The 16,679-nt window shown below is 47.7% G+C and overlaps 1 protein-coding gene across 5 annotated transcripts in view; it reads right to left on the bottom strand.

The window, feature by feature from the left end:
• Positions 1–13,411: 13,411 nt before the first annotated feature.
• The window catches only part of ptchd1 (patched domain containing 1), a 70,188-nt gene continuing 66,920 nt past the window's right edge, over positions 13,412–16,679 (bottom strand). For 4 of the 5 annotated variants that reach the window (XM_073046029.1, XM_073046030.1, XM_073046032.1 and 1 more), the window contains one exon: positions 13,412–16,339. In XM_073046029.1, the coding sequence (XP_072902130.1) occupies positions 14,688–16,339 (1,652 nt within the window). In that variant the 3' untranslated portion in view covers positions 13,412–14,687. The remainder of the gene's footprint in view (positions 16,340–16,679) is intronic. The other variant, XM_073046033.1, reaches the window with a different exon arrangement.

Below are 16,679 nucleotides of genomic sequence, written 5' to 3'. Positions count from 1 at the left end.
GTGGAGGGTGACGGACAGACACTATCCGTGGAGGGTAATCAACAGTCACTATCCATGGAGGGTGATGGACAGACACTATCCATGGAGGGTGACAGACAGACACTATCCGTGGAGGGTGACGGCAGACACTATCCGTGGAGGGTGATGGAGAATGGACAGACACTATCCGTGGAGGGTAATGGACAGACACTATCCATGGAGCGTGACGGTAGACACTATCCGTGGAGGGTGATGGAGAATGGACAGACATTATCCGTGCAGGGTGACGGACAGACACTATCCATGGAGGGTAATCAACAGACTCTATCCGTGGAGGAGAATGGACTGACACTATCCGTGGAGGGTGACGGACAGACACTATCCGTGGAGGATGATGGACAGACACTATCCATGGAGGGTAATCAACAGACTCTATCCGTGGAGGATGATGGACAGACACTATCCATGGAGGGTAATCAACAGACTCTATCCGTGGAGGAGAATGGACTGACACTATCCGTGGAGGGTGACGGACAGACACTATCCATGGAGGATAATGGACAGACACTATCCATGGAGGGTAATCAACAGACTATATCCGTGGAGGATAATGGACAGACACTATCCATGGAGGGTGATGGAGAATGGACAGACACTATCCGTGGAGGGTCACAGACAGACACTATCTGCAGAGGAGAATGGACAGACACTATCTATGGAGGGTGACAGAGAATGGACAGACGCTATATGTGGAAGGTGATGGACAGAGACTATCCTTGGAGGATAATGGACAAACACTGTCCATGGAGGGTGATGGAAAATGGACAGACTCTATCCGTGGAGGAGAACGGACAGACACTATCCGTGGAGGGTGATGGACAGACACTATCCGTGGAGGGTGACGGACAGACACTATCCGTGGAGGGTGACGGACAGACACTATCCATGGAGGGTGACGGAGAATGGACAGACTCTATCCATGGAGGTTGACGGACAGACACTATCCGTGGAGGAAAATGGACAGACACTATCTGTGGAGGAGAATGGACAGACACTATCCGTGGAGGGTGACGTACAGACACTATCTGTGGAGGGTGACGGAGAGACACTATCCGTGGAGGAGAATGGACAGACACTATCTGTGGAGGGTGATGGACAGACACTATCCGTGGAGGGTGTCGGACAGACACTATCCGAGGAGGGTGAAGGACAGGCACTATCCATGGAGGGTAATCAACAGACACTATCCGTGGAGGATGATGGACAGACACTATACATGGAGGATAATCAATAGACTCTATCCGTGGAGGGTGACGGACAGACACTATCCGTGGAGGATAATGGACAGACACTATCCGTGGAGGGTGACGGAGAATGGACAGACACTATCCGTGGAGGATAATGGACAGACACTATCCGTGGAGGGTGACGGACAGACGCAATCCGTGGAGGGTGACGAACAGACACTATCCGTGGAGGATAAGGGATAGACACTATCCGTGGAGGGTGACGGACAGACACTATCCGTGCAGGGTGACGGACAGACACTATCCGTGGAGGAGAATGGACAGACACTATCCGTGGAGGGTGACGGACAGACACTATCCGTGGAGGATAATGGACAGACACTATCCGTGGAGGGTGACGGAGAATGGACAGACACTATCCGTGGAGGATAATGGACAGACACTATCCGTGGAGGGTGACGGACAGACGCAATCCGTGGAGGGTGACGGACAGACACTATCCGTGGAGGATAAGGGATAGACACTATCCGTGGAGGGTGACGGACAGACACTATCCGTGCAGGGTGACGGACAGACACTATCCGTGGAGGGTGACGGACAGACACTATCCGTGCAGGGTGACAGACAGACACTATCCGTGGAGGGTGACAGGGAATGGACAGACACTATCCGTGGAGGATAATGGACAGACACTATCGGTGGAGGGTGACGGACAGACACTATCCATGGAAGGTGGCGGACAGACACTATCCGTGGAGGATAATGGACAGACGCTATCTGTGGAGGGTGACGGAGAATGGACAGACACTATCTGTGGAGGAGAATGGACAAACACTATCCGTGGAGGGTGACCGACAGACACTATCCGTGGAGGAGAATGGACAGACACTATCCGTGGAGGGTGATGGACAGACACTATCCGTGGAGGGTGACGGACAGACACTATCCGTGGAGGGTGACGGAGAGTGGACAGACACTATTTGTAGAGGAGAATGGACAGACACTATCCGTGCAGGGTGACGGAGAATGGACAGACACTATCTGTAGAGGAGAATGGACAGACACTGTTTGTACAGGAGAATGGACAGACACTATCCATGGAGGATAAGGGACAGACACTATCCGTGGAGGGTGACGGACAGACACTATCCGTGGAGGATAATGGACAGACACTATCCGTGGAGGAGAATGGAGAGACACTATCCGTGGAGGGTGACGGACAGACACTAACCGTGGAGGGTGACGGACAGACACTATCCGTGGAGGATAATGGACAGACACTGTTTGTACAGGAGAATGGACAGACACTATCCGTGGAGGGTGACGGACAGACACTATCCGTGGAGGTTGACGGACAGACACTATCCGTGGAGGAGAATGGACAGACACTATCCGTGGAGGGTGATGGACAGACACTATCCGTGGAGGGTCACAGACAGACACTATCTGCAGAGGAGAATGGACAGACACTATCTATGGAGGGTGACAGAGAATGGACAGACGCTATATGTGGAAGGTGATGGACAGAGACTATCCTTGGAGGATAATGGACAAACACTGTCCATGGAGGGTGATGGAAAATGGACAGACTCTATCCGTGGAGGAGAATGGACAGACACTATCCGTAGAAGATAATGGACAGACACTATCCGTGGAGGAGAACGGACAGACACTATCCGTGGAGGGTGATGGACAGACACTATCCGTGGAGGGTGACGGACAGACACTATCCGTGGAGGGTGACGGACAGACACTATCCATGGAGGGTGACGGAGAATGGACAGACTCTATCCATGGAGGTTGACGGACAGACACTATCCGTGGAGGAAAATGGACAGACACTATCTGTGGAGGAGAATGGACAGACACTATCCGTGGAGGGTGACGTACAGACACTATCTGTGGAGGGTGACGGAGAGACACTATCCGTGGAGGAGAATGGACAGACACTATCCGTGGAGGAGAATGGACAGACACTATCTGTGGAGGGTGATGGACAGACACTATCCGTGGAGGGTGTCGGACAGACACTATCCGAGGAGGGTGAAGGACAGGCACTATCCATGGAGGGTAATCAACAGACACTATCCGTGGAGGATGATGGACAGACACTATCCATGGAGGGTAATCAATAGACTCTATCCGTGGAGGGTGACGGACAGACACTATCCGTGGAGGATATTGGACAGACACTATCCGTGGAGGGTGACGGAGAATGGACAGACACTATCCATGGAGGATAATGGACAGACACTATCCGTGGAGGGTGACGGACAGACGCAATCCGTGGAGGGTGACGGACAGACACTATCCGTGGAGGATAAGGGATAGACACTATCCGTGCAGGGTGACGGAGAATGGACAGACACTATCTGTAGAGGAGAATGGACAGACACTGTTTGTACAGGAGAATGGACAGACACTATCCATGGAGGATAAGGGACAGACACTATCCGTGGAGGGTGACGGACAGACACTATCCGTGGAGGATAATGGACAGACACTATCCGTGGAGGAGAATGGAGAGACACTATCCGTGGAGGGTGACGGACAGACACTAACCGTGGAGGGTGACGGACAGACACTATCCGTGGAGGGTAATCAACGGACACTATCCGTGGAGGTTGACGGACAGACACTATCCGTGGAGGAGAATGGACAGACACTATCCATGGAGGGTGACGGAGAATGGACAGACACTATTTGTACAGGAGAATGGACAGACACTACCCGTGGAGGGTGACGGACAGACACTATCTGCAGAGGAGAATGGACAGACACTATCAGTGGAGGGTGATGGACAGACACTATCCGTGGAGGGTGACGGACAGACACTATCTGAGGAGGGTGAAGGACAGACACTATCCATGGAGGGTAATCAACAGACACTATCCGTCGAGGATGATGGACAGACACTATCCATGGAGGGTAATAAATATACTCTATCCGTGGAGGTGAATGGACAGTCACTATCCGTGTAGGGTGACGGACAGACACTATCCATGGAGGGTAATCAACAGACTGTATCCGTGGAGGATAATGGACAGACACTATCCGTGGAGGGTGACGGAGAATGGACAGACACTACCCGTAGAGGAGAATGAACAGACACTATCCATGGAGGATAATGGACAGACACTATCTGTGGAGGGTGACGGACAGACACTATCCGTGGAGGGTAATCAACAGTCACTATCCATGGAGGGTGATGGACAGACACTATCCATGGAGGGTGACAGACAGACACTATCCGTGGAGGGTGACGGCAGACACTATCCGTGGAGGGTGATGGAGAATGGACAGACACTATCCGTGGAGGGTAATGGACAGACACTATCCATGGAGCGTGACGGTAGACACTATCCGTGGAGGGTGATGGAGAATGGACAGACATTATCCGTGCAGGGTGACGGACAGACACTATCCATGGAGGGTAATCAACAGACTCTATCCGTGGAGGAGAATGGACTGACACTATCCGTGGAGGGTGACGGACAGACACTATCCGTGGAGGATGATGGACAGACACTATCCATGGAGGGTAATCAACAGACTCTATCCGTGGAGGAGAATGGACTGACACTATCCATGGAGGGTGATGGAGAATGGACAGACACTATCCGTGGAGGATGATGGACAGACACTATCCATGGAGGGTAATCAACAGACTCTATCCGTGGAGGAGAATGGACTGACACTATCCGTGGAGGGTGACGGACAGACACTATCCATGGAGGATAATGGACAGACACTATCCATGGAGGGTAATCAACAGACTATATCCGTGGAGGATAATGGACAGACACTATCCATGGAGGGTGATGGAGAATGGACAGACACTATCCGTGGAGGGTCACAGACAGACACTATCTGCAGAGGAGAATGGACAGACACTATCTATGGAGGGTGACAGAGAATGGACAGACGCTATATGTGGAAGGTGATGGACAGAGACTATCCTTGGAGGATAATGGACAAACACTGTCCATGGAGGGTGATGGAGAATGGACAGACTCTATCCGTGGAGGAGAATGGACAGACACTATCCGTAGAGGATAATGGACAGACACTATCCGTGGAGGATATTGGACAGACACTATCCGTGGAGGGTGACGGAGAATGGACAGACACTATCCGTGGAGGATAATGGACAGACACTATCCGTGGAGGGTGACGGACAGACGCAATCCGTGGAGGGTGACGGACAGACACTATCCGTGGAGGATAAGGGATAGACACTATCCGTGGAGGGTGACGGACAGACACTATCCGTGCAGGGTGACGGACAGACACTATCGGTGGAGGGTGACGGACAGACACTATCCATGGAAGGTGACGGACAGACACTATCCGTGGAGGATAATGGACAGACGCTATCTGTGGAGGGTGACGGAGAATGGACAGACACTATCTGTGGAGGAGAATGGACAAACACTATCCGTGGAGGGTGACCGACAGACACTATCCGTGGAGGAGAATGGACAGACACTATCCGTGGAGGGTGATGGACAGACACTATCCGTGGAGGGTGACGGACAGACACTATCCGTGGAGGGTGACGGAGAGTGGACAGACACTATTTGTAGAGGAGAATGGACAGACACTATCCGTGCAGGGTGACGGAGATTGGACAGACACTATCTGTAGAGGAGAATGGACAGACTCTATCCGTGGAGGGTAATCAATGGACACTATCCGTGGAGGATATTGGACAGACACTATCCGTGGAGGGTGACGGACAGACACTATCCGTGGAGGGTGACGGACAGACACTATCCTTGGAGGGTAATCAACAGTCACTATCCATGGAGGGTGACGGAGAATGGACAGACACTATCTGTAGAGGAGAATGGACAGGCACTATCTGTGGAGGATAATGGACAGACACTATCCATGGAGGGTGACGGAGAATGGACAGTCACTATCCATGGAGGATAAGGGACAGACACTATCCGTGGAGGGTGACGGACAGACACTATCCTTGGAGGATAATGGACAGACATTATCTGTGGAGGAGAATGGACAGACACTATCCGTGGAGGGTGACGCACAGACACTATCTGTGGAGGGTGACGGAGAGACACTATCCGTGGAGGGTGACGGAGAATGGACAGACACTATTTGTACAGGAGAATGGACAGACAATATCCATGGAGGGTGATAGACAGACACTACCCGTGGAGGGTGATGGACAGACACTATCCGTGGAGGGTGACAGACAGACACTATCCATGGAGGGTAATCAACGGACACTATCCGTGGAGGTTGACGGACAGACACTATCCATGGAGGGTGACGGAGAATGGACAGACACTATTTGTACAGGAGAATGGACAGACACTACCCCTGGTGGGTGACGGACAGACACTATCTGCAGAGGAGAATGGACAGACACAATCCGTGGAGGATAATGGACAGACACTATCCGTGGAGGGTGACGGACAGACACTATCTGTAGAGGAGAATGGACAGACACTATCCGTGGAGGATAATGGACAGACACTATCCGTGGAGGGTGATGGACAGACACTATCCGTGGAGGGTGACGGACAGACACTATCCGTGGAGGGTGACGGACAGACACTATCCGTGGAGGGTAATCAACAGTCACTATCCATGGAGGGTGACGGAGAATGGACAGACACTATCTGTAGAGGAGAATGGACAGGCACTATCTGTGGAGGATAATGGACAGACACTATCCGTGGAGGGTGACGGAGAATGGACAGACACTATCCATGGAGGATAAGGGACAGACACTATCCGTGGAGGATAACGGACAGACACTATCCGTGGATGGTGACGGACAGACACTATCCGTGGAGGGTGACGGACAGACACTATCCGTGGAGGGTAATCAACAGTCACTATCCATGGAGGGTGACGGAGAATGGACTGACACTATCCGTGGAGGGTGACGGACAGACACTATCCGTGGAGGATAATGGACAGCCACTATCCGTGGAGGGTGACGGAGAATGGACAGACACTATCTGTAGAGGAGAATGGACAGACACTATCCGTGGAGGGTAATCAATGGACACTATCCGTGGAGGATAATGGACAGACACTATCCGTGGAGGGTAATCAACAGTCACTATCCATGGAGGGTGACGGAGAATGGACAGACACTATCTGTGGAGGATAATGGACAGACACTATCCATGGAGGGTGATTGAGAATGGACAGACACTATCCATGGAGGATAAGGGACAGACACTATCCGTGGAGGATAACGGACAGACACTATCCGTGGATGGTGACGGACAGACACTATCCGTGGAGGGTGACGGACAGACACTATCCGTGGAGGGTAATCAACAGTCACTATCCATGGAGGGTGATGGACAGACACTATCCATGGAGGGTGACAGACAGACACTATCCGTGGAGGGTGACGGCAGACACTATCCGTGGAGGGTGATGGAGAATGGACAGACACTATCCGTGGAGGTTAATGGACAGACACTATCCGTGGAGCGTGACGGAAAATGGACAGACATTATCCGTGCAGGGTGACGGAGAATGGACAGACACTATCTGTAGAGGAGAATGGACAGACACTATCCATGGAGGGTAATCAACAGACTCTATCCGTGGAGGAGAATGGACTGACACTATCCGTGGAGGGTGACGGACAGACACTATCCATGGAGGGTGACAGAGAATGGACAGACACTATCCATGGAGGGTGACAGAGTATGGACAGACACTATCCATGGAGGGTGACAGAGAATGGACAGACACTATACGTGGAAGGTGACGGACAGAGACTATCCTTGGAGGATAATGGACAGACACTGTCCATGGAGGGTAATTAACAGACACTATCCGTGGAGGTTGACGGACAGACACTATCCATGGAGCGTAATCAACAGTTACTATCCGTGGAGGATAATGGACAGACACTATCCGTAGAGGAGAATGGACAGACTCTATCCATGGAGGGTGACAGAAAATGGACAGACACTATCCGTGGAGGGTGACGGACAGACACTATCCGTAGAGGAGATTGGACAGACACTGTCCATGGAGGGTGATGGAGAATGGACAGACTCTATCCGTGGAGGAGAATGGACAGACACTATCCGTAGAGGATAATGGACAGACACTATCCGTGGAGGAGAACGGACAGACACTATCCGTGGAGGGTAAGGGGCAGACACTATCCGTGGAGGAGAATGGACAGACACTATCCGTGGAGCGTGACGGACAGACACTATCCGTGGAGGGTGACGGAGAATGGACAGACACTATCCGTGGAGGATAATGGACAGACTCTATCCGTGGAGGGTGACGGACAGACACTATCCGTGGAGGATAATGGACAGACACTATCCGTGGAGGATGATGGACAGACACTATCTGTAGAGGGTGACGGACAGACACTATCCATGGAGGGTGACTGAGAATGGACAGACTCTATCCATGGAGGGTGACGGACAGACACTATCCGTGGAGGATAATGGACTGACACTATCCGTGGAGGGTGATGGACAGACACTATCCGTGGAGGGTGACGGACAGACACTATCCATGGAGGGTGACGGAGAATGGACAGACTCTATCTGTGGAGGGTGACGGACAGACACTATCCGTGGAGGATGATGGACAGACACTATCTGTAGAGGGTGACGGACAGACACTATCCATGGAGGGTGACTGAGAATGGACAGACTCTATCCATGGAGGGTGACAGAAAATGGACAGACACTATCCGTGGAGGGTGACGGACAGACACTATCCGTAGAGGAGAATGGACAGACACTGTCCATGGAGGGTGATGGAGAATGGACAGACTCTATCCGTGGAGGAGAATGGACAGACACTATCCGTAGAGGATAATGGACAGACACTATCCGTGGAGGAGAACGGACAGACACTATCCGTGGAGGGTAAGGGGCAGACACTATCCGTGGAGGATAATGGACAGACACTATCCGTGGAGGATGATGGACAGACACTATCCGTGGAGGGTGACGGACAGACACTATCCATGGAGGGTGACGGAGAATGGACAGACTCTATCCGTGGAGGGTGACGGACAGACACTATCCGTAGAGGAGAATGGACAGACACTGTCCATGGAGGGTGATGGAGAATGGACAGACTCTATCCGTGGAGGAGAATGGACAGACACTATCCGTAGAGGATAATGGACAGACACTATCCGTGGAGGAGAACGGACAGACACTATCCGTGGAGGATGATGGACAGACACTATCTGTAGAGGGTGACGGACAGACACTATCCATGGAGGGTGACTGAGAATGGACAGACTCTATCCATGGAGGGTGACGGACAGACACTATCCGTGGAGGATAATGGACTGACACTATCCGTGGAGGGTGACGGACAGACACTATCCATGGAGCGTGACGGAGAATGGACAGACTCTATTCGTGGAGGGTGACGGACAGACACTATCCTTGGAGGATAATGGACAGACACTGTCTGTGGAGGAGAATGGACAAACACTGCTTTGGGTCATTTTGACTACTGTTAATGTCTGACACTCTGAGCTCCTCCAACAGTTTTTTTTTTGCTCCAGTTTCCAGTATCTATGATCTTTTGTGCCTCCGTGTAACATGAACATTGTGGGCCAAATCATAATTTTCAAGGGTGAGTTTGACATATTTTAACCCAGAAGGAAAGTTAAGGGTTTGGTTGAAAGCAGATAAAAGAAGCTGAAGACACTGGAATCTAAAGCAACACACAAAGCACTGCAGGAACTCAGCTGGTTGGACACATCTATGAAGGGAAATGCTTCAGGCTCAGACCCTTAATCTGGACTGCTAAATGGAAGCTGTACATCACAGCGGTTTAATGGAGCTTGGTGCTCTATCGTTATTGATTCTCTAGAAGGAGCTTTGAAATCTTTATCAGTCATTCTTTAAGTTGTGTCAGCTTTGAACAAGTGAACACTTACATTTGGGATTTATAGCTGGATTTCCCCGTTCTGCTGCCACCCTACACATTGACCACAAAGAGTCAAGATGAAGGACCTTTATGGCTTCCTTGCTGATGGTCTTGTGCTTTATTTGTCTACCTGCCAATACCACACTGTCATTTATAGCTGTAACACTATATTCTGCATTCTGTTGTTGCATCCTTTTCTGCCAACTCTCTGTACTTCTGCATGGAAAGATCTGTATGGATGGCAGGCAAACATTATATCTCACTACAAATGTCTGTCACCGCATACATTTCATTAAAAAATCTCTAAACATTTTTTCATTCAGAATAAAAAGAGAATGCATCTTAAATAGGTACCAAAATGAAGTGATACCCCACCCAATATGAGCAACATTTGGTTTGAGCCCAGTATTTGTCTCCCACAAGTTCTTTCAATCTGACAGTATACCACTGAACTTTGGGCAGCCCCATTTCATAGAAGGTGCCCCCTCAGTTCCCACACATCTCAATGATCTGTAGGAAGCTCAAGCCACGGCTTCATTTTGTCCCTCCATTCTCAATGCTGCCTTCAGCACATAGTCACTGAACAACTGGAGTAACTGGCGCATTAATCGTCTCTGCCTGGAAAACATCTGCAGTCACATTTCCAACCAACTCTGGCCTCGGTCAGTGATCTTACGTCGTGTGTGTGTGTGTGTGTGTGTGTGTGTGTGTGTGTGTGTGTGTGTGTGTGTGTGTGTGTGTGTGTGTGTGTGTGTGTGTGTGTGTGTGTGTGTGTGTGTGTGTGTGTGTGTGTGTGTGAGAGAGAGAGAGAGAGAGAGAGAGAGAGACAGTGTATGTCTGTCTGTCTGAATAACTTCTCCAATCTGGATGTCATCTTTAAGTGTATTAGATCTTTGGAAAAGGTTACTTGTTTACTTGTTACTGATGATCCACATTGACTGCTCTGTTTTCTCCACAATGCTGATCACTGTGAGATTTATTTTCTGCCTCCGTTCCATTTTGTTCTCATCTGGCTGGCTGCTATCAAACTGAAAATGTATAAAATCGGATTGGGATTAGGATTTATTTTAGGAATGACAGCCAGGAGGTTGGATGAAAGAGTTTGTTCATCTACTGGACAGTCTTTGTGACATGTGTTGGAAAACATCAGAGTGTTACACTTCACTTCTACACCTCTCATAATTTGTATCCTTTAAGTAGATCACCTCTGAACCTTTAATGCTCCCGAGAAAACAATCCAAGTTTGTCCAACATCTTGCTGTAGCTGATACCCTCTAATTCAAGCAGCATCCTCTTCTGCACCCTCGTCCAAGTGCCCATATCTTCCTGTACTTCGCTGACCAGAACTGCACGCGAGTCCTGCTGAAGGGTCTCGGCCCGAAACATTGACTATACTTGTTTCCATAGATTCTGCCTGGCTCCTCCAGCATTTTGAGTTTGTTGCTGATATTTTAAAATGTGGCATAACCTAATCTTTATGCAGCCTCAACATGACTTCCCAACTTGTGTACTCATCACCCCAACCGACAAAGGCAATCATGGCATGTACGTTCCTTATCACCCTCGCTACTTGTATTGCCACTTCAAGGGAGCTAAGGACTTGCACCCCAAGATTCCCCTCTACATCAATGCTCCTGATGGCCCTGCTATTTACTGTATATTTTCCTCTTACATCTGACCTCCCAAAGTACAGCAGCTCACATTTCTGTCCAAATTTCTAATTGGTCTATATCCTGCTGAATTCTCTGACAACCTTCCTTACAATATGCCGACTTTTTTGTAATTTGCAATCTTTCTAATCTGCCCACCTGCACTTTCATCCAAACTAAAGAGGTCCCAGCAATGATCCTTGCAGAACACCACAGATCTCTAGTCTGAATAACACTCCCCCACCACTATCCTTTGTCTTCTGTGGCCAGGCCACTTTTGAATCCAATCCTATCCAACATTGATTTTGCATTACTTAATCTTCTGGATCAAGCTAGCATGAGGGATCCTGTCGAAAGCTTTACTGAAGTTCATGTGTACAATATTCACTACCCAATCCTCATCAATCATCTTCATCACCTTCTCAAAAAACCCAAGCATGTTTGTAAGGTATGAGTTCCCAGCTCAAGGGCATGTCTGAGAAGGCAACAACCTTTTACCGGGGGCTTCATTCATGGGTGCTTGTTGGTCAGAGTGGACTTGGTGGACTGCACGGCACGATTCTGCATTGTAGAGTCATAGAGCACAGAAGCAGGCCCATCATTTCCATGCCGACCATCAAGTACTAATCTACACTAACCCAATTTGCCAGCAGTTGGTTTGCAGCCTTCTAAGCCTTGGTGATTTATGTATCTGTCCTGACACATTTTAGATGTTGTGAGAGTACCCGCCTCCAAAATATCTTCAGGCAGCATGCTTCAGATTTGATCTTCTCAGATTTGAACTCACCCTCAAATCTCCTCTAAATTTCATACTCCCTATCCTAAACCTATGACCTCTGATTTTAGACAAATCTGTTCAGGGGTAAAGCTGCTTATCATCGATCTTATCAGTGCCCTTTATAATTTTGTATCAGGTCCTTTCTCAGCTTCCTCTTGTTTGAGGAAAACAATCCCAGACCTTCTAATCTCTCCTCACAACTGAAATCTCCATCCCAATAAAAATCCTGATAGATCTCCTCTGCGCTCTCTCCAGTGCAATCACACCCTTCCTATAGCAGGGTGACCAGAACTCCAGCTGTGATATTTATAAGGTTACCTTAACCTCCATGTACTTACATTCCATGTCCCAGCTAATGAAGGCAAGATTTAATATCATGAAAAAAGTGGTAGCGATATTTTTTCGTGCAATTTTAATACCAAAATATAAAGATGATTTACAAAACTGTGTCTAGAGATCCTTGTTTAAAGACTTGGGAATGATCTATGAAGGATCAGTTATGAGGCACCTGCTCCCCCTGTGCTAATCCAATATTATTCCTAAGGCTTAGAAAAGCTCCTATTTGTCCCAAAATAAAGAGGATATTGCTAAAATAGAAATAAATGTTTGAGAGGAAGAGACTACATGATTTAGAAGTCCTGACTGCATCTCTAATACGAAATGACACCCAACATTTCACTTTGAGGAAAATTCCTTGTGTAGGATATGTTCAGTAACTAATGCGTTAGTTACTGTTAGTTAATGACTATTTTTAAGAAAAGTGTCCAAATTTCTGAATGGGCTGATTGTTGCAGATCATCATCACAATGTGCTCAGTGCATAAATAATGTGGCAGCAGCTTCATAAAAAGTTATATATTTACAGTCGGACAGTGTGAACACTATTTGCGTGCAGAAGCCCAACCTGAATATTTCTGAACAATTCTTTAGTGTGTAATAGTCATCCTACCAGCAGTTTGTAACATATCATTCACCCTTCCACTAATAAAACATTTCAGCAATTAGGAGGTAAACGTGCAACACTTATCAGGAAATAAAAGCAGCATTTTATCTATTATTGATCAGAACAAATGCAATTTGTAATAACTAACAGATTAATTCCTTGAAAAAGTATCTATATGAAATTTGTGCCAAATCAGAGGATCTGTACATTGGGATTGAGTAATCTTCTGCTACTTCTCCTCAAACCTGTTTGTTTACTCAAATTCAAGACAATATCACTTGCTCCTCAGTATGTGCTTGTTGTCGTATACAGGACAATTGGGTAAATTAAGTTCTATGAATAATCTAATTTATTTGTTAAGGTGTTTTAAATCTAGCTACTGTTAGAACTCAATATCTGAGAATTATGGACTTAATCTATAATTCTCCCTCTGACAATATCCAGCTTTATTAATTGTACTTGAAACCTAGAAAAGACTAACAGATTCTAGAATCATTTAACTAATTAAACAGACACACTAGGAAAGGTCACAAAATCAGACTCTTCCCAGCGTCTCATAGTTCCCAAGTTCAAAAGTGACATCTTTCAACAGGGATTTAATGGTACAATTAACAACCATTATCTAGGCAGTACCTTCACCAGATCACCTAGGGTTTTACCTGCAGAGCAGCTGTTCCATTCTGCAAGGGCATGAGTGAGCAGATGACTGGTCTAATTCTTGCAATCCAGCCCTGAGCTAGTCACAGTATCCTGGGTGATCAGTGTAGACAATTGCAAAGAGGTTTAAAACACAAATGTGGGAGAGACCAAAACCAGTGGTCATTAATGCAAGGAAAGAATAAATCCAGCAGGGAACATTTATACCCAGGGACTGGCAATGCCTCACAGAGTAGTTTGGTTGATACATTGAATGGGGGAGAAAGGAATAAGAGGAGATTAAGTGGATCTGAGGAGATGTGTCGGGCATAAATCAGCGACATAGGCCAGTTTGGCCAAATCATCTGTTTCTGTGCTGTAGGATCTCTGTAAAACTATCAGCCAGAGCTAAGTTTGTTTCCTTGCTGACAGTTTCAGGCCTTTATTTTCCCCTCCATCTCCCCTATGCTAGATTTTCTCCACTCCACCTACACTTCCACTCCATCCCCATTGGCATTGCCTAGCTGCACATGTCCGTCAGACTGAGGTGATGTGGTCAATCACTCGGGTCCCGTCCAGGTCCACCATTTCCATGCACTCAACCTCTTCAAGGTTGTTGGGGCTCTTCCTTTCTGCTCGCTTCTTAGAAGGTGGCACGAAGGTCAGTATCACAGGTAGAATGGCAAAGCAGTGGAGAAAGGTGAAAAGCGCTATTAGAAACAGACACCTGAATAGTGTGCAGATCAAATTAGAAGGCACGGAAGTAAGTGGGATAATACCGACCATGTAGCAAAAGTTGCTCTGCAAAATGGCCACTCCATGCAGTTCCAAAGCATTTTTAACCCACTTCGTCCTGGTTAGATCTTTACCCAAGACAAATGTAGATATGAATGGTGCACAGTTGTCGATGGTGTAGTTTATCCCATAAATTAAGCAAAGGACAGAAATACAGTCCAATTCCACTTCCCACAGAGTCATGAAGCCAATCACCCCAAACTCCACTGACGCTACAGTCAGGATGAGCCAGACGTTCACCAAAGAGTTCGCCACCAGGAACGCAGTGAAGAAGAGAACGAACAGTGCACTGATGCACGAGTTCTGCAAGGGTGCTCCCACTGACGAAGCATATCGATCCATGTAGATAAAGGATGGGTTGAAAATCATGAACTTCACCTTGTATGTCAGAGAGAGCTTTCTCAGAGTCTCAAGTAGATCATAAATCTCTTCTCTGGTGTTTTCTGCAGTTTTGGCCACCAAATACATGCGGGACGCAACCACCTCCAGTTCACTGTTGGGTTTCCTCACCAATATGATATCATCCAGGAACTGACTGTACTGAGGAGTCTTTAGGAAGGAATTCCTCAGGGTTTCCAAGAAGTAGTTTCTGGACACTGCAGTGGTAACATTCAGTTTTTTAAGGTAAGTTAAATACGACTCAAACCATGATATTCGAACAAACCCTTCAGTTATTTCCAGCAAATCCTCCTGAACACTGGCATTCCAGTACTCTATTGGTTCGTAGATATAAAATCCAATGACTGGACTGTAGCTGCTAAAATATCTCTGTTGGACAGTGCGATATGAGACAGTGCGAGACTCTGTAGCCACCACATTATTGAGGTCCAATCCTTCACTGACCTGCAGGTAGCCCATTAAGGCAAAGGAGATATAAATGAGATAAAACAGAATCACAAAAGGTTTGACATAAGTGTTTGTAATCCAGTCACAATAATACTGTTTCAAAAACCAAAGCAGGAAATGGTTCTCATAGGTGCTCGTGTCACCCGGAGCTGTTGCCTCCTCGTTGAACTTGGTCATCATGATAAACCTGTACCAGGCAGGTTTACCTTGAAGATCATCTGGTTTTGGCACTTTCCTGCAAAAAATGCTGTGCTGGTAATTATTTTCCAGGTAACCAGTGAAAACCAAATTAGAGCCGTAGAATGCCATCAGGTAGAGGTAGTTAAAAAGTACAGATATGCACGTGTTAACACAGAACTCCTTCACGGCCTCTATATTGGTGAAGGGGCTGGCACCAATGCCAAAGGTTACCATGTACATAGCAGTGGTGAAGGTAATGGGCAGCATGGTATCGGCATACACAGTGGCGATCCTCTCCTTCACGTGTTGGTCCTCCATGGTCTCCCTCCATGACGAGAGCATTTCAAACATGCTGTACAGTCCATGTCCTGAGGAAAGGCAGACAGAAAGGCTTCAATTAAAATCACAGACTCAAAGAGCTGAGGCAGTCTAGCAGACCGCTTCTTGCAGTTCAACACCCAGTCTCCAGATCCCTTCATAAGGTTGGGTTTATTGTTATCTGCACAAGTGTATGTGTGCACAGCTGCAATGAAAAACTTACTTGCAGCAGTTTTACAGGCACCTGGCATCAGGTACACAATATTCATAAAAAATACATAAATTATACAATTGTTTACAAGAAAGAACAGAAACAAAAAAATCCATTGTAGTGCAAAGTGGTCATGGTATTGCTATACTGAAGTAGTGGCTAGGGCAGTGCAGGTTGGT

Source organism: Hemitrygon akajei, chromosome 5 (assembly GCF_048418815.1).
Source record: "Hemitrygon akajei chromosome 5, sHemAka1.3, whole genome shotgun sequence".
Taxonomy (NCBI): Eukaryota; Metazoa; Chordata; class Chondrichthyes; order Myliobatiformes; family Dasyatidae; genus Hemitrygon; species Hemitrygon akajei.
Note: the sequence above shows the minus strand (reverse complement) of the source record. Positions and strands in the feature narration are given on the sequence as shown.